Source organism: Corvus kubaryi, unplaced genomic scaffold, assembly GCF_017639235.1.
Source record: "Corvus kubaryi isolate FWS band 111438036 unplaced genomic scaffold, C.kubaryi_AGA036_p1.0 74, whole genome shotgun sequence".
Taxonomy (NCBI): domain Eukaryota; kingdom Metazoa; phylum Chordata; class Aves; order Passeriformes; family Corvidae; genus Corvus; species Corvus kubaryi.
The window spans coordinates 5,173,172-5,191,773 of NW_024582061.1; the positions used below are offsets into that span (position 1 = coordinate 5,173,172).

Genomic DNA, 18,602 nt, shown 5'->3' on the forward strand with positions numbered 1-18,602 from the left:
TGTAGGCTGGCAAAATTAATATCTGATACATGTCTGATACAGAGTAGGAAGTTTGACCAAGTGGTACAGGATGACAGGAAGCCCTGTATTTTACAAATCTTGCATGATATAAATTACATTATATTCCCCAAGTGGTTAACCAGCACAGAAGAGTTGTTCTTAGCCTGGAGTATGCAATAAGCCAAGGACTACTACTAAAGTACAGGCGAGAAAAACAGTTTGAAAAAGTAAGCCTGCTGTCAGAAGATGTAAATTTGCTGTACAAGTGTTTCCTCTTCTGCTGGAAAACATACTAGTTCCTCATATCCAGGAAGGCTGGAAACCACTGCTATATAGCCTCTCATACTGTTTTTGGTCTTGGCTTTTTCAGTCTGAAACAGAAGTAGTGTCAGTGTGCCAGGGACTAAGGAAGCATGTACTCTATGATACCAAGAAATCTTCCATTTGACAGTGCATAATCTGCCACTGACTTGTTCTGAAATGGGCAAGAAGCCACCTTCTGTTCCCCCCCAGAAAGGGTCACATAAGATAAATTAATATTCATTCACTGGTAGGTTATTAAGAAATTTACTTCAGAATTGAAGGTTGGGATTTTTTTCTCTTTGTCAATGGACAGACGTTTAAAAATGAAATGCAAAGGAAGGTTGGAGATACACCATCTGAGAATGAGATGCCTGCAGAGTCTGGAAAAAAAGTAGGTGAATTATATCTGTATCAGTGAGCTTATTTCACTACTTGAAACATTCTTCTCAAAATTTATAGGTGCATATTTGAATTTAAAGATATAGGAACTACCTCCTGCCATGACTTACTGAAACAACTATCATTAGGATGCATGCACACCAGCAGTGTCAGTAAGGCACACAGAAATACTCTCCCATTAGATCTCCAAGAAGTTCGAAGGTTCATTGTGGAATCAAACATTTCCCATTATATTAAAAGAGGGAATCATGGTGGAAAATGGCTGTGATTTAGAAGTGGTGGGAAAAATGCTGTCAAATGTCATGTTTCACATTCATAACAGCTTGTGAACAGGAAACCTCTCTGCTTGAGCTTGTTGGGCATGGCAGCTACTAAATAAAGACAGACTCTAAAGCTGTTACGTGCTCTGCAGGTATCCATCTTTATTTGAGTATCTCATTTGAGTTCAAAGAACTTGCAGCCAATCTGTTTAAATATCAATTAAGACAAATGTCAAGCCGCTACAAACTCTAATCAAGGGTTCAAGATGCTGAATGCAGGATAACAACAATTTCGGGTTTATTTAGGGAAAAAAATTCTATTTACTATAAATGAAGCTGTAATGGTCCCAAATAAGTTCCCATTGTGCTAGTCGAGATGGCAAATGTCACACAGGGATACTGAGATACAAGAATAGAAAATATATTGTTCCCTAGGGAAAGGACTCTGCTGAATTACTTTTTTCCGTAAATGATTCTAGCTCTCCAAAGGTTTCAGGCACCCAAAAAGTACTGTAGGTAAATAGCTCTGTACAAGCCCAGTGTTAATGCAGTAGGAAAACTTGCCAATTAAGCAGTCAGAAACTCTGTAAGGTCCTAAAGTGAAGAGAGTTCCATATCACTTATTTGATCTCCTCCCCGTTCCTGCTGCTGGGGTGTTCTGTACACCACCATATAGAGTATTTAGGTGGCTGGCAAATGACACCAAATGCATACAGAGTCTCAGATTTCAGTTTATATGTTACCTTTTTTTTCAATATTTTTATTTATTTCTTACTTCACTGTACTTCAGTGATAACTTTCCATTGGCAAAGTACGTGTGCACTGAAGGAGGAATACTTGCCTTGAACATCAGGCGTCCTCAGAGAAGGAATCAAATTCTTGTGTCTGTTGTCAGTTTGATTGGCATATCGATGTCCAGCTGTTAAAAATGTTCTTTCCACTCTTTGAACTAAGAGTTTAAATAAGGAGGAAAATGCACAGGAAAGAACAGTGACAGGAAATGGAGGAAGGGAAGGTGAATTTAAGAAAAGTGTAAGGAAAGGAGTCTCCAGACACCATATTTCTTATTGATGAATGAAGAATGGGATGGTTACTCACCAAAAATGTGAGATACAGCCGTTCAGCTACTGCAGAAATTTTGGATTTTCATCATCTATTGCCTTGTTTCATTTACCAATGTGGGAGCTGAGTCAGCTGAAGTCAGCTTACAGCAGTGGGTGCTTGATACTGTCTAGTCACTGGTGTCTTTAAGTGTGACCCTTTAATTATCTTTCTATGATGCACAATAGTTGAAGATCATTAACTAAGCCTTGGAAAGTAGCAAGTGTTGAACACACCTACATTTTCTACAGCTGATAAACTCAGTTCAGTTACTTCATCACCTCCTTAGAGAAGGACTTGTGTATCTGAAAGCTTGTCTGTTTTTCCCCAACCAGTGAGGGTGACTCCATCCTTACTCTGTGTGACTTGAAAATTTGATTCATGCTTGCTGTACACAGTATAATAATAGGAAAAAAAATTTCAGACAAAATTCAGGGAAAAATAGGGATCATTAATAGCTGTCTCTGCATTTTCTTTAAAATTAAAAGTTAATAATTGTGGTTAGGAAAAAATGATGAAACAATAGTAAAAAATATTAAATAAAAAAACTGTAGAAAATTAAAAAGTCATATCTACAGGCAGTGCTAAATGCGATGACATCTCATCTGTCTTTCAGATGTATCCTAAATGCTTTTAAGCAAAATAGTTCTAAACATGAAACTGTTCACACTTTAAAAATGTGTGTGTTGTTTAACCAGCTGGACACACCTCTACACAGTTTGGGTTGTATTCCATTTCTCCCCCTTCTTTCAGGAAAGTACTTTAAGAAGATATAACATGATGTGTTTGGCTATCACAGAAGGAAAGGAAACAAAACTGCTACAGAGTACTTGGTGTTTTCTGGAAACTGGGTGAAATGGCTTCCAGAAAAACAGCACAATACCACAGATTGCATCCAAAACATGTCCACTAAGTTGGCATGGCCTTTTCGTTTTACTGCTGGTTTAATACTGGGAAATAGGGGCTTGTGACATTTTTGAAGGAAGCTGTAAAATTGAATTTTTTTTTCCTTTGTGGATGCACTAATGGGAAAAACATGGGAGAGGCAGTACCCATAGTGCAAAGGCTCTTGAGGGATTTACACTGAAAAAACCTCATGTTAAACAACGTATTGTACCTGTTCTTTTTCCTTCTCCACTGAGAAACATCCGGCTGCTCTTTTTGAGTTTACCCTGCTCCCAGCCTGCCCACCCTTGACCTTGCCTCTTAGAGAAGTCCTAATGGCTATCAAATTTTACAGTTTTCTTTGGCACAAGCGTCTTGAAAACATCATGGCAACTTAAAAGCTGTAAAAACTGCACTCATTGTTCCTCTGATTCATTAGATGGTAACATTTACAAGGTCACAGCATCTAAAGAATAAAGATGTTAACATTTATGAGTCAAAAAAATAAAGTATCACCGGAAGGACCAGATGTAACAAATAATTTGTTTTATAGAAAAAGTGATTTAACAAGCTTTTCGTGGAAAGACATTTTCAAAAATGGACTTTTCTCTGAAGGTGAAGGGGTTTTGTGGAGTCGAAATATTGAATGAGTCATGGTATGTCAATATTTTCTTCATAAAATTTGTACTTGGAGTAAATGTTGAATTCTGGTACCACAAATCGCAGATGGAAATGGTATTTCATCAGGTCAGGTTGAGTGAAATTGAAAATCGATAACATTTTCCCACCCAATTCTTCATACATGGGTCAGGTTTTGCAAATTTTGAGAGTAGAGCTGAGCAGACTTCAAATGTGTGGAAATGTGCTGATGCTAAACTCTTTGTAAGAATCTAACATGTTTAGTATTGTTGCTTAGGGTGAGTGTTTCCCAGAGAGCTGAACTTCTGGCAAATTTCACCTGCACTTTACCAGAATGGTCTTTAACTACATTTGAGCTTTTATCCTGGCCTTTAGATATGGAAGTGGTTTCCTTCTTAGGAAAAGTGCAAGTTGGTATGGGAAATACGAATGCCTTAGGTTCAGGTTTTCCAGTGTGTGAGGCATATCTGCTGGAGGTATATTAAATGTAGACTCTGCCAAAGAATATATATAAATATATAAATATTCCCATGTAATTTTTACTTATCTTAATGGCTTTTACAGTCTCAAACTCAGTCGTTAAGAAGAATAAGATGCTGATCTGATTGTGATCCAGGACCAGAACTTGTTTGTAATCCTTGTCAGTGTGCATGTAGCTTCACTTCTGCCTATTACCTTTAAAGTAGCAGTGACAGTGCTATGCTGCTGTTTGCTCTGAGTTGGAAATGGGAACAAAAAATTTCAGTGCTGATCCTGTCTCACATCTCTTTCTACTGTGAATCCCAGAAAATACATCTTCCTGACTTCACTAAGCAAGTGGCAAAAAAGCCTTGTGACTTTTGTAGGGTTGATGTTTCATCTCAGGCTATTTCACCTTTTTAAAGGTCGCTTTCTTTCACAGGCATCTGAGATCAAGCTTGCATAAAGCTATGCAATGAGGAAGACAGTTCTGCACTGTGAATCTGTTCTTAGTTGTGTAGGATTCAGAACCTAGGGGTAGGCCCTTTTTTCCTGTGTTTTTCTGTGGAAATTAGGTTAGTGCATTAACCCTAGGAAGAACAGTGACCAAAACTCAATAAGAAATCAGTAAAATTTTTTGAAAGCTTTTAAGAGAGAAGCCATAAAAGTGAAAAATATTACCACCTGGATATATGGGCTCCAGCATATTGCCATGTTTTTGTTGAATAATAGTTGTGGATGAGCAGGCAAGATGCTGCTGTTGCAGAACTGTAGGATGACATTTTTTAGCAGAAGACAACTGATAAAAGAGAATTTTTCATCTGGTATGCTTTGCCCTCTGTAGGGGCTAGCAGCAACCTCTCTTCAAGCAAGAAGGTAAAACACACTTTCCTGTCAAGTTTGTAAGGACAATGTTATTTACTGTCTCCATAGTGCCTTTTTTGGTAGTGTTTTGTTTAAAGCAATTAGATAAAGATGAATACCAAAATATTTTTTCTTTAGATACTGAAGAAATATGTGGTTTTATCCATCAATATGTACTTACAAAGATTTTAATACTTCTTTTTCTAGCTATTTAATGGATCCAGCTTCTTTATGAGATATTCTCCATCGGTGTAATATACCTGCATGATCACTTTTGTTTGTGGCTCTCTAAATTAGAAGTTGATGTGGGCAGACAGCTTTCTTTGGCTATTTATTTTGAAATGTCCAAGCACATAAATTACTCCTTTCAATATCAATTGAAGTTTTTGTTTACTAAATTAGCTCCAGATCTTGCCCTTATATTGCTAGTCAAGAAATACTTTAAAATGGACACAGAATTTATTCAATCCTACGCCTATTTTGAACATCTTCTGTTGCATTGTGAGTGTTGGGATCTGTGGCCTTGACAGATGCCAAGATAAAATTTGTGTCAATGCACACTTTCCCATTTTCTATAGAAATCTGTGGAATTCAACACTAAACACTGAATTTGGCTCATTGACTTCCAGGCCTCAGTCATTCTTCCTTTTGCATGTTAATAGCCATAAGGCTTGTTGTGACAGTTTAGCTGTGACACTCATCCAAAATTCATCAACTCCATGCAGACATTTGCTTTGATGTCAGTAGCTGTGCCCATAATGATCTGTAGCTGTGCTGACAAAGTTTGTTGCATGTGTTGTAGTGATTTTTGGACATTCAGGAGCTTAATTAATTGCAACTGGTGCAATGAAGAGTAGGAATGAATTTTTCTGGAGGTAGACTTTTTACTTTTTTGGCATGAATTCTTTGCCACCTTCTAGGAAAGCTGATTACTGCTTGGAAAAGATGATTATCATGCAGTAAATTTCATGACACGGCTGAAAATGTTTAGACAAATTGGGAACCAGCCATTTTGCAGCTTCCTCGCTGTTTTACAGTTTGGTTTGTCTTGTGGACATTAATTATTGCATGCTGATGTGTCTTCTATTCTCTGCTGAAACAGAAACTGTGATATGGGAAGCAGAAGAGTTTATTCTTGTTTCATTTTGAACATTTCATGGTTGTACTGTTGTGCTTCTGGAAGAGCTGCTTCTCTGCAGGGTGGCCTTGTGAGGCTTATGAGAGTTCCGTCTCTTTGTGGCAGAATACAAAAATTAAACAAATACTGGGGGAGGGTCAGTTTCACCTCTAATAATGAAAGAAGAATCAACCACATTATTAAGGGAAATACAAGTCCCATCAGACTAAAAAGAGTAAGGTCACTTAAAGAAGACAAATTCAAATTCTCTTCCTGTGGCTGAAACACAAGGACTGTAAATTGCAGCATGTCCCCATGGTAACTCATCCCCACATTTTCTCGGATACTTGTCTAAGGTTTTTTTAAAAAGTTCTTGGATGCTTGCATTGGATAATAACTGCAGTCTCGTAGAATGGGTGTTCTTTAAGTAACATCACTGCTCCTTGAGGAGGGCAGGAGCAGAGCATGGCTGTGTTCCCTAGGACTGTGCTCGAGGAGTTATTTCTAGACTGTAACAAAAAGATTCACCTCTGCTTTCCAGAAAGAATTGTGATGGAGTTCTCAAGCCTCTTTCACCTTGGTAAATAAATAGCTGAACCAGTACAGTTACTAGTACACCCAAGTAAGCAAGTTTGTTTTAATCTCTTTTTTCCTGATCATTTTTTACTTGAAACAAGTAAACTCTTGAAACAAGCAGTGGATTTATGAGATTTTTCTGAACCAGTTCCAGGAAGAGAGGATCAAAATTATTTTGCCAGTGTCTGAGGATGTGTTTGCTTACTTCCAGCCTTGGGATTGGGAGTTGCTGTCTCTTTTGAATACACTAAGCTCAAACAGGTTCTTGGCAGACTGTGTCACTACTACAAATGGCCCTACACCTTATTAATCATTTTGGTGCATTTAGTTCTGAGACTCCCGTGATCCCTGGCATTGTAGTGCCACATGAAATTAATTTCTCTTGGAGCAGAAATACTGCAATACTCTTTTAAGGTGATTTCTTCACTAAACACCCCAAGAGTTCCCTGTCTGAACAGCTGCAATTCAAGGAATTGAAAATTATAAGTATTTTGCCAGTATAAATAAAACTTTAGGTTTCCATTTGAGAAACCTTGCTAATTCATCAGTAGATGCACCTACATCCGTTACAATTTCATAGTTGGATACCTACATTTATTTTTTTTCCTTTTGGTTCTGGTTTTTGTTATGGTAACTCCTTCATGATAAAAGACAACGTTAAGTGACCCAAATGCTAAAAATGTTAAGGATAGTTGAGGCTACAAAATCAGTAGGGAAAGCTTAATTTCTCAGTCAGAGGTGTTTAGAGTGGAGATTTCTATTAACACCCAATTCTATCAATTACAGGAAAAAAATACTAGGATATGACCTAACCAAAAGGAAATGAACACAGATGACCCCTGCAAATTTTGAGTTTACAACAGACAAAATGAAGAGCAAGTCTGCAGGTTTTATGAGATTGAATGTACTCCTATTACTTTTACTCTATATGAAACTTACTAAGGAAGCTGTGAATTCTGGCATGTCAGATGTGACATTCTGTCCATAAATTATAGCTGTTCCACACTTAGGCATTCTTTAAAGAATGTCTTCCTCCAGGTATGAGAGAGGAGAAGATGGAGTGGTGGTCACATTGTTTGCGTTTCTCTTGGCAGCAGAAAGAGAGCTTCAAAAAGGTTCAGCCTTTGGAGTTTGCAGGCTTTGTGCATGTTTTTGTGAGGTTTTCTTTGGTTTTTTTGGTTTGGGGTTTTTGGTGGGGAGCAAGGGGCTGAAGTTTTTTTGGTGGTTTTTTTGGGGGTTATTTTTGGGAAGTGTTAAATTCACCAGTCTTAGCCCCTTGGTTTTTGCTAGCAATACTGCAGATAGAAATTCCAATCAGCCTGCTAGGTGAAGTTTTTAAATAGTAGTGTGAGTTTTGGAGGGGAAGAAACACCAAAACCCCCACAACATGGCTCTGAAAAGGAGTTAGAATGTTTTGTTCCACTTCTAGTTTAGTACAGCTATTGGGGTGCAAAAGGGAGAAATAATTTTCTAATCCTTTTGCAATATTAGTTGTGACTTGAACTCCTGAGAGAACAAGGTGGAAAGAATCCATTTCTTTTGCTTTTTTTGTGGTTTCTGTATCTGTTGCATTGCCCTTTCTGTAACTTGAGTTTGTATTGCATCACCACTTTGTGCTGCTAATCACAGTACAGCTTTTTAGAAATAAGTATTATATAAGGGGCAGTCATTTGAAAGGCTTCACATTTCTTTGATTTTTATTATTTTGGCCTTTTGAGGGCTCTCCCACTGCTTATTTAAAAATAGTCCTGTTTGATTCATTGCTTGAAGAAAACGGGAATTAATTGATCAACCCTTGGCAGTCTGATGCTGAGGAACATAGCAGGTGATAACAGCTTCTTCTGAATTCCCTCTTCTCAAAAGACTCATTGCTGGAAAAAGTTGAGAACAAACCTTAAAATGAAGATGCCATTTTTTATGAGTGTCCTGAGGGGAACACCTGGCACGCCTGACACCTAAATCATGTTAGATGCTTTTTGAGTATTGACTTGGCCAGTTAAAACTTGGCATTACTGTAGAGCTCTATTTTTGTCCCTGTAGCCTGTAGAGAAGGCTAGATAGGAAGTTTCTGGGAATATTCATCAATGGTTGTGGAACCTGCAAATATCTGCTGAGTGGAAACCAGACTATAACATTTTGGGAATATGCTCCCAGGCACATGGGGCTGTGGCCTAATGAGAGCAGCTTCTCAGAGACTGCATTGCAGGTTGTTTGGAATGAGCACTTGACTTGCTGGTTCTTGTTTTCAGGAAGAATCACAGATGTCTCTTTGTGCTGTTGTACTGGACTCAGAAGGTAGGGCACAATCACAGGCTGTGCTGAGTGGGCACTGGCACAGCTAATGGATGGAAATTGTTAGTAAAGAATGAGAAACTTCTGAAACAGAGCAGTGCTTTAAGGACTAGGAAATTTATCTTTAAGCAGCAGGTTGTATTTTTCTTTGGAAGATCCTTTCTCCAGCTTCTTATTTCAGGTATTGCTGTGGTGCCAAATGCTGAGTTACGAAATAACCAATTGGTTTTGCAGATAAAGCCAAATCTGTAATTCCATTTTTGAGCTGCTGAAGAGATTGTAGAAGGGGAATTTCAGAGCTGTTGGAGGCAGGTGGATGGAGAGTTGGAGAATTTAGAGTTTAAGGTAGATTTTTGGAAGAGGCCAACATGAGGGGAGGGCTTGCAACAGAATTTGGGAGAAGCCTGTCCCTGCTCTCACAGGTTGTGTGAGGAGGGACAAACCCAGCCATCCTCAATCCAATGGTCAGAAGTGCTGGAAGCACTGAGTGGCTGAGTCTGAGCTGGCTCTTCAGAGGAGCCTGTTTTTCCTCAAACCACTTTGCTTTCTTGGGATTGCATCTGGGTATGATACCAGGCAGCAAAAGCTTTTCATGGAGTACTTTTAAAAGCAGGAGGGGGAAAAAAAAAATGCAAGTCTGTGTGAACAAGAACCTAATTCAGAAATATGTCAATCACCTCTGCAATGGAAGGCACTTTTGAAATGTAATGCTGTGATAGCTCTGATATACCAACAGGTGGTTTTCTAAAAGGTTTGTCTGTTTATCATGTGCTGCCTAACTTAGGGAGAGTAGCTGTGGTTTTTGGTCTAGCACACCACAAATTTAGACCTGATACTTATCAAGCCATGAGGTTATCTTTAATTATTTATGCATTTTTAGTTGGTTGATGTGCACCACTGAATTATTCACAAGAGTGACTGTGATACTAATGTTCCATGTATAAGCCAAAATACAGTCTGTTAAAAGAAGAAAGTTTGCTTTCTCTAGAATGAGTGGAGAAGTGATTTATTTGTATGAGGGAGGGAAGATCATGACAGGATTGTTTGTAGTTGAAGCAGAATCCATCTCTCATCTTTTATGATCCTCTTTCAGATACAGACCAGTGTGAAAAACCCCAAACAACTCTATCATATCTTCTGAGAATAAAATACTGGAGTTCTTGTGTTTCTTGTTGTACATGGATTAATACAGAAAATTACAATTTATTTGTTATAAAAGGCATACTTTTGTCTCATGCCATATTAATAGCATGCTTCACATAGTTGTTACAGGTCAAAGGTTTCACTCATTCTCTGCTTGATTATTTTGAAGCCAGAAAATAAAAACTATATTTTAAATACAAAAAGTGTACCAAAATCAAGTGTTCATTTTTTATTTTTGACAACATATCATTGTTTACTGTGATGATACTCCAATTACTTTGTGAAGGAGTGTTCTGTACATTGGCTTGCTGCTTTTCAGAGACATATGACACTGCTATGTGTTGGATGAAGTTGCCAACATGAGCCTAAAAGAAATATTAGGGATATGCATATATTCAAAAAACATGCTCAGTTGGAGAAATTTTTCTGTTTTGTTAGAATTCTCTTTTTACAAAAGCTTCTTTTTCCTCCTCTTGTGTTTTAGATATCGATGAGTGTGAAAATGACTTCTACAATGGGGGTTGTGTCCACGAGTGTATCAACATTCCAGGCAACTACAGGTGTACGTGCTATGATGGGTTCATGTTAGCCCATGATGGCCACAACTGTCTTGGTAAGTAGTGAATGCTGGCAAGAAACTCTCATTTCATGGCTGTGGCAAGTAGGCCTGGTCTGTTTTCTGCATTTTATCATCTGCCATGACTTCAGTAAAGACTTGATCCGGGTCACACTGAATAAATTCAAGCCTGTGTGTTGACTCCAGTGTGGTTTAGGTCAGATGGTTACAGCTGTCACTCTGAATCTCGACATGCTCAAAGCAGTATGTCCATGTTTAATATTGCTGAGGAAAACCCTGACCCCCAAAGCCTGTGCTGGATGTTTGGGCTTCTTTTTTAAGAAAAGCAATCTGTTAAATAAATTAAATATTCTGAGATATATTTTGTCTGTTTCTTCCAACTTTTGAAATCCCAGAATCTTTAGAGCTTGCCCTCCCCTTTTTTCCCTTTTCAGGCAATATGGTTTTAGGATATGGTGTATGAACATGAATTACAGAATGTTAGAAGTACAAGTAAGCGAGGAAGGAATACTTGGACATTGAAACAGGGCAGAAGAAACAGTAACCTGTAATAAGTGGAGGGACACTGTCCTCTAACTGTGCAAAGCCCAAAGTGCAGGATCTTCACTGCTTTAGCAGTCTGAGGATTTGGGGATCTGTATATTTGATTCATGGCCATTGCTCTGGTTTAAATAGCTCTGGTTTGTCCTAGAAGCTACAGAAGTAGGTGTTTTTGTTATGAATTTCTTCACAGCAATTACCTAGAAATTAACCTAGATTGCTATGTCCAGTTTCCCATAGCTGCCTACTTGCTGGTCATTTTTTGTTAAATTCTAGTATTTAGACTATGTTTCTTGGTGTTCCAAATAGAAATGCAATGACCATGTTTTGGTACAGTCCTAAGTAAATTTCAAGGTGTCGTTTATAAAAAAGTGTGTAAAAGGGATGTTTTTTCTGTGTCAGCAGCAGCTCTACTTTTGTAAAAACTGAGATACTTGCAGTGAAAGTCAAGAAATGAGGCAGTGGACTAGAAATACTGAAGTCCAGTATCACCAGTCTGCACTAACTGAAGCTAAGAAAGAACTAGAATTTCGGGGCAAGGATTTGATTAGCCTTTCAGTAGATGTATTTTGTACTGCATTTCTTTTCAAACAGAGCAATATTTGTTCAGATGGATTATATATCCTGACCATTGACAGGGGTTTGATTCAAACTTCCAAATTTCATTTGTTATAGAACAGACTAAATAGATTTATTTGCCTCAGCCTGATGATTAATGATTAATGGTGCAAGAGGTATTTCCTATACAAAGAGCATCCAGACATTAATTTAAAAAATAAAATTCTATTTATTCTAATATTCATAAATTGTTACTGAAACAGGACACAAGCATAATCATATAGTTCAGCTATTTGGAATCAAATAACTGTGCATATGTGTTGTTTCGAACAGCTTACTAGTTTCAACTTTGTCCAGACAACTCCCATTATAGTAGGGAAAAAACCCTTTTGAACAATGAACAGCAAAAGGAGCGACCTGATCAAGGATGAGCCATTGAGGAGAGCTGTGGGATTTTTTTGGACCTACTGTCTGTGTTTTTGCTCTCTGGCCATGCAATGTGGAGGCTAAGTCTACAGAGATAGTCACATTTCTAATTATATTTTCATTGATTTCTATTCAGCCACTTGGTTTTTTGTGGGTGGTTTTTGGTTTTTTGGGTTTTTTTTTTAATTTAAAAAAAAGGCCAACAATAATATAAACAGGTGACTACAGTGGGAATAATAGCAAAGAGCTCCCCTTCTCCCAATGTACAACCTTAGGACACTAAAAGAGGTCACAATTGTCTTTGTAATTTTGAGACCATGGATTGGTGTGGTTGTGTCTGCAACTAATGAATGATCCTTAGCATATCTTAATAAAATATCTGGTTTTACTTACAGGCACTGAAAAGGGAATCAAGGCACATTCCCTCTTCCTTCCTTCTTTAAAATTTGAATGAATTTAATGAGGACCAACATGTCTGGTTGTAAGGTTTTAGACTGAAGGTTTTAACTGTGTCAGTGACCATGCCGGTCTTGCTATGACTGCTTGTTGTGTACTGACTCAGATTTGGGACACCACTGCTAGAAAAGAGAGAACTTTTTTTTTTTTTTTTTTTTTAAATGGTATTTTTCTGCCATTATTTGCACCCCACCTCGTTATCAGTTGTACTGACTGTTGTGATGGCCTAGTTGTTTCCATTAGTAGAGTATCAGTTTTTGAAAAGGGTGACATTCTAATCCCTTACCTTCTTGACCAGCTTTATTTCCCTTCTCTTATGCTGCAATGAATGTGTAAATGCAGTTGGGCTGATTTAAGAGGCTGCAATGAGGCCTCAAATTAAAAAAAAACAACCTGTATTTGCAAGATTTAAATTAGCATTTCTAGAACATTTTGGAAACTGGTTTGCTTATTCTAAAGACTTTCTTTTTCACCATGATGAAATTAGGCATTGAAAGGAATTAAAGTTTTGATGAGTCCACTGGTTTCCATCTGTTCTTGCTTTTTGAGAAACCACTTATTTTTCATGGATTTTATGGAGACAAAGAATGCTTCACAATTTCACCTTTCAATGCAGTCTTGTAATGAACAAGATTGCATCAGAATTTCTGCATATCTTGTTCGACATCAGGATTTCTACATATCTTGCTTGACTGAGGTCTCTGCAAAATCTTAAGCCATCTCTTCTTGACAGGGTTTACATTCCTTTATAAATCTTCACTGAATGTCTTTCTAGTAACATCAGTACAGCAAGATGATTAAAATCTTCTTTATAAATAGCAAACTTGGAGTTTTCAATTACAGCAGATGCTGTGGACAAGTTAGTGTTCCTTCCTTCCTTCTTCCTTCCTTCCTTCCTTCCTTCCTGTAACTCAACTTGCTTCCTAGTTCATGTTTTTGTTGAGGAGTTTCTCAAATATAACATGAAATTACTCCACATAGGATTCAAATATGATGATATCCTTGTCTAGCTAGAAATAAAATTTTTTTGCACTCCCCTGAAATAGCAGTAGTTTTTTCTCAAAAATTGCTCTAAATTCTGCTCAGTGGATGCAAGACTAGTATTTGGTCTCATACAACAGGTTTGAAATACAGTTTCCCTTCTTGTGCATGAATCACCAGTCTGGGGGTTTTATAATGCTTATCTTTTCTGATATAAATACAAATAGCTATGACCTGCTCTCATCTCTCCATTTTGTGTGTTGGTTGGGGTTTTTTTTCATATTTTCTTTCTCCTTAGGTCTGATTTGGGATTGTCACTTTTTTAATAGGGAATAAGCATTGCTTTTTTGCATAAGCACTTCTTGCTGCCGGGCTGCACACATCCTGACTCTTCCTTTTTCTAAAGATTAGGATAGGTTCCATGAAATCCTCTGCTTTTCATGTGTTCTGTCATTTGTAAGCATACCAAAGATGGTTGCAAACTGTTCTTAGAAAGTATCAAAAAAAAATGCAAAGCAGCATGGACAAAAAAATGTATTCAGAGACATACTTATTTATAGGTTTTTCTGTGGTATTAATTGCTGTAGGAACATATATTAATACCTTGTAAATACTAATAAATTTGTCCTCAGAAATTCCTGTAAGGAAAAGAGATCTAATTTCCATTGTTTTATAGATTAGTAACTAGGGCAAACAGATTAAGTTGCTTCTCAGTCTTCACACAAGGTATCTCGATGTCTGCACCATAAGCAAGAGTAGAATCCTTACCCTTCTGCATCCCTGCTTTTATTGCAAATAGTCTGTGTAGCCTTGGTTTCTCTTACAGGAAAATAGCAATTACTAAATTTGGACATCTGTAATATGATATCTCAATCGATTCTTTTGTATGTCAGACCTCCTGAAGACTACTATAGAAGTAGGTTTTGATGATTCTGGATAGTTTGTGGTTCTTCAGCAGTTAATTCTTTGTCTGACTGAGAAGAATCCTAGGAAGCAGAGGGAAATTCTGGTTAGAAATCAGGGCAGAAATGCAATTCCTAGTGTGCATGATAGGTTCCATGGAACTCTCTGCAGGAGCTGAGCAGACACAAGTGTGGCAGACATAAGCACAGTGTCAGCTGTGAATTGAATAGCAAAGTCCTAGCTATGCCCACAACCTTGAAGGTGTGCTTGGGGCAGAAGGCCTGATTTTCCAGCCTGAATAATGGAAATTAGCTTCTTATTTGTCTGTTCTCAGATGGTACTTTGCATCTCTCGACAGAGTGACAAAATCACATGGAAACCCCTGTGGGAAAGGAGAGGTGGCACTTTCCCCAGAGCAGCTGAACCTGCTCCAGGAGTGGTATTGATTTGCCAGCTCTGGTAGGTGGAGCAAAGCAGCGCTTCCAGCTGGGTATTTGGGAGCCTGCAGCTAAAGGAGGAACTTCAGAGACAATCAAGAAGCTGTGGAGGCACAGGCCTTGAGGTGCCTGTTATAAAATAGACCTTGGAATCTCAAATCAGTATAAAAGCTCATGTTTGAAGTCACACAATTTTGTTTCATCTAAGGTCTGAGGTTAAGATCTAAACCCAAGTGCCTGTTTTGCAGTGCTCTTTTAAAATCTCTTGGCTTATTCTAAGAGAGAAGAGGTTTAACCCCAGCATGTAAGCTTAATTCGTGGCTGGGTGGTAGTAATCTGCAATCTGATTCAGATGACAAAACTAACATTGGCATATGCACAGAATCACTGAATCATTTAGGTTGGGAAAGACCTCCAAGATCATTGAGTTTAACCTTTAGATTATTGAGTCCAACTTTTAAATGTATGTATATCACATCATATCATATCATAGCATAGCATTCAGTCATCTTTCAGTAAATGTTCCAGTGTTCTATGCTTTTGGGGTTTTTTTCAAAATAAACCCAAACCCATTAGAAATCAAAATCTACCTGTTCCTAGCCTGCTGTTCAAATGTACACACTGGGACTTGGGATTGTGGCCTAATCTGACTGTCAACATGAAGTGAGAGGACAGTTGCAAATGTGTGAGAAATCATTCCTAAAGCTACCAGATGTATCTTGTCCAGAAGTGTCACATAACTCAGGATTGCATCAGCACTGGTATGATTACAGGGACCAGTGTCTTCCTTTTAATTTAGCTGTATTTTTCTTCTTATCTCAACAGCTGTGCACAATTGTTGCTTGCTTAAACTCCAGGAAAATGCTGGTATTCCTAATGTTTGTTTTTCCTTATGTTTCCTGACAGTTCAAATAGATTTTTTTTTTTTTTTTTTTAAATGCAAACATTTTTAATATAAAACTAAACAGCTTTTGGAAAGTTGTTTTTAGTTTCATAAAAACAAATATTTTAAAGAGGAGCTGAAAAACGGTTCATTTCCTTGGCCATCTTCCAGTTTTCCTTCCCCTTCTTTCCTAGTTCCAGAAGACTATTAGGTGAGCTGACAGTTAAGTGTTGTCCTTCTCTAGCACATTAACAAGGCCTCTAATAATATTATCAGTCATAAACTCTCTTCCAGATTTTGCTTCTCAGTAGTTCCAAGCTCCTTGGCAGATGGAGGAAGGTTGAATCCACCCAATAGCCTTCTTTTTATAACTCTTCATTTTTTATGAAAACAAATGTAAAATTATGGTATTTTGTCAAGAAGGTTAATAATCTAAATCTTGAAGTTCTTACTTATTTCCAGACTTGTACTTGAACAGAATTTTGGGACTTGGCAGGTGGTTTATGCCTTAAAAGAAGCAGGCCAGACCCCAAATCAGATCTCAGTGGTTGAGTAGCAAGGGGCTGTTCTGACTGTGAGGGGTCCAGGCCACAAGATGGGAATGTATAATATATATATATTTATAGACAAGATGAGAATTGTCAAAATGCAACGTTTAACAACAGATGTATCTGTGTGTTTTAAACCCTTGTGAGCTCTGAATTTCTGCAAAAGATGACAGGCAGTGATCAGGTCCTTAGTGAGTAGTAAGAACCTTGAGCAGTGGGGAGCCTCTGGTATTTAGCTACCGAACCTTCCCAAGACAAGCTGCAGTGAGTGTGTTCACACAAATCCATGCTGCAAATTGCACAGCAGACTGCCTTTTAGTGACAAATGTATTCTTGCAGAATAAAAACATTTTTTGAAGTTCTTTGGTTTTCAGATGCAAGCCTAAGTGACAAAGAAAGTTGTTTTCTGATATATTTCTTCAACGAACTGATTTTTACCATATTCCTTGGTTTTAGATATTTTATCAGTCTTGTTTGGTCTGTACATTAGGTTAATAAGAACAGCTGTGATTCATCACAACAGTTTAAAGTATTCAGTCTTCGTGGTACAGTAGCATGAATCAGATTTTAGAACATGTATTGCTATTCTGCAGTTTGTGCTGACTGATGACTAGGTGCTGAGAAAATATGGATAGCTAGGGTGCAAATGTTCTGGAGACAATTCTGTATTAGATGTTTACATGCAACTTGTATATATATGTGTTTGCTTTTGTTACTTGGCTGCCTGCATCTTGTGAAAGTCTCCATGGTGCCAAGTGGTAGCAGGCAGTCAGAGAACTCAATTAAGTCTCTCCCTTTCAAGATGGGATTATGGTATCTTAGTTCTGATGATCTTCCAAAATCCATAAAAGTCTGGAATTCTCTTTGTGATTAATGGAAAGGTCTTTGGTATCCAGCCCTCTCTGAAGCTAGGACCTGAACACGCTGCTTTCCTTATCTTGCTTTTTCTGTTTCTGTATAAAGTTTCCCCCTTTAAAAGTACTCTTATGTTTGGTCACCCCACATTAATCTTTGGAGTTCAAATGGGATATAACTTTCTTTACATGTTAATTTGCCATAAGTTTGCTTTCTTAAGCCAATGTGATCTGAGAAGTACCAAAACAAGTGAGAGTATAAATCAGCATAGACCAAAGGTTTTTGTTAGGTATGGGGAAATAATCAAAAGTGTAGAATAAATCTTGGTGGCTGTCAGCTATGAAGTTAGATTCTCAGACTGTCATAATAAATTAGGAAACTGGGAGCTGTGTGACAGCAGCATCAATCTCAGTCTCTTGTTTCTGCAAGTCTTCTTGTTGTCTGAGCCTTTTTCTTTTTTTTTTTCCAAGTACTTACTCCCTGGAGGAGGTAATCAATCACAGGAAAGATTTCTCTACATTGAACACTCAGGAAAGTAAAGAATGAGCAGCTTAGAGTGTGAAGTTAAGATATGTATAAATTAAATCCCATATGGATGCTCTTAGTTGGTCTGATATGGCTGTAGATAGTGTCTTGGTTCAACAAGCTCAGATATCCTGCATCCTTACTGCTTTACCTGATTTGTGTTAGTTTTGTATCTTTTCTTAATTCATCTTAACTTTCTCATAATAGCAAATTTCTGAGCCAGTGTGGCCGATATCAATGTATACCTTAAGGGAAAAACTATAAAATACATTGAATTTATCAAAGCTTTGGGAGCTGCATCATGTTTAGCACTTACTTAACCCAAGGGAGAATGTGTGTTCACCTGAGGGTGCAGGGTTTCAGCCTATAATGGGTGTGTTAGGTGTGTATGGCATTCAAGCCCTCCCTAATGCAATGGTGCTTTTTTCAGTCCTAGAAATTACACAGATCCAGTTGAAACACTGAATTCATTTGGATTACAAAAAGACATCAGACAAAGAAGTCATCTGATCTCCGATTTCAAGGAGAGTCACTGTCGAGCTATGCTTAGAATGCAGTGTTGATTTATAATAAACAATATGATTTATACAGTGAAGAAACAGCCATCACAAAGAATATCTGCTACATAGTTGCTGACTGTATTAGAAAATGAAACCTAACTCTTTTCCAGTAGGAATGAGTCCTAGATGGAAAGTTGGTGGTGAATTTCCTTGTTAAGTAGATTTTAGGGTCTCAGCTTTCCATAGTGCCCTGCCTTTGCTGTCTAATACTCTCCATGAATTTCTGCATCTTTACATTATTCTTTTGACTTCAGTGTACAATGTACAAACTTGAATCAAACTACAAGACCAAGGTAGAGGCTTGTTTTTACTGCT

General features: G+C 37.8%; 1 protein-coding gene across 2 annotated transcripts in view; it reads left to right on the forward strand.

Moving 5' to 3' along the window:
• Nucleotides 1–18,602, forward strand: part of SCUBE1 (signal peptide, CUB domain and EGF like domain containing 1) — a 194,612-nt gene that overhangs the window by 20,599 nt on the left and 155,411 nt on the right. For both annotated transcript variants that reach the window (XM_042050680.1, XM_042050681.1), the window contains exon 3: nt 10,523–10,651. In XM_042050680.1, the coding sequence (XP_041906614.1) occupies nt 10,523–10,651 (129 nt within the window). The remainder of the gene's footprint in view (nt 1–10,522; nt 10,652–18,602) is intronic.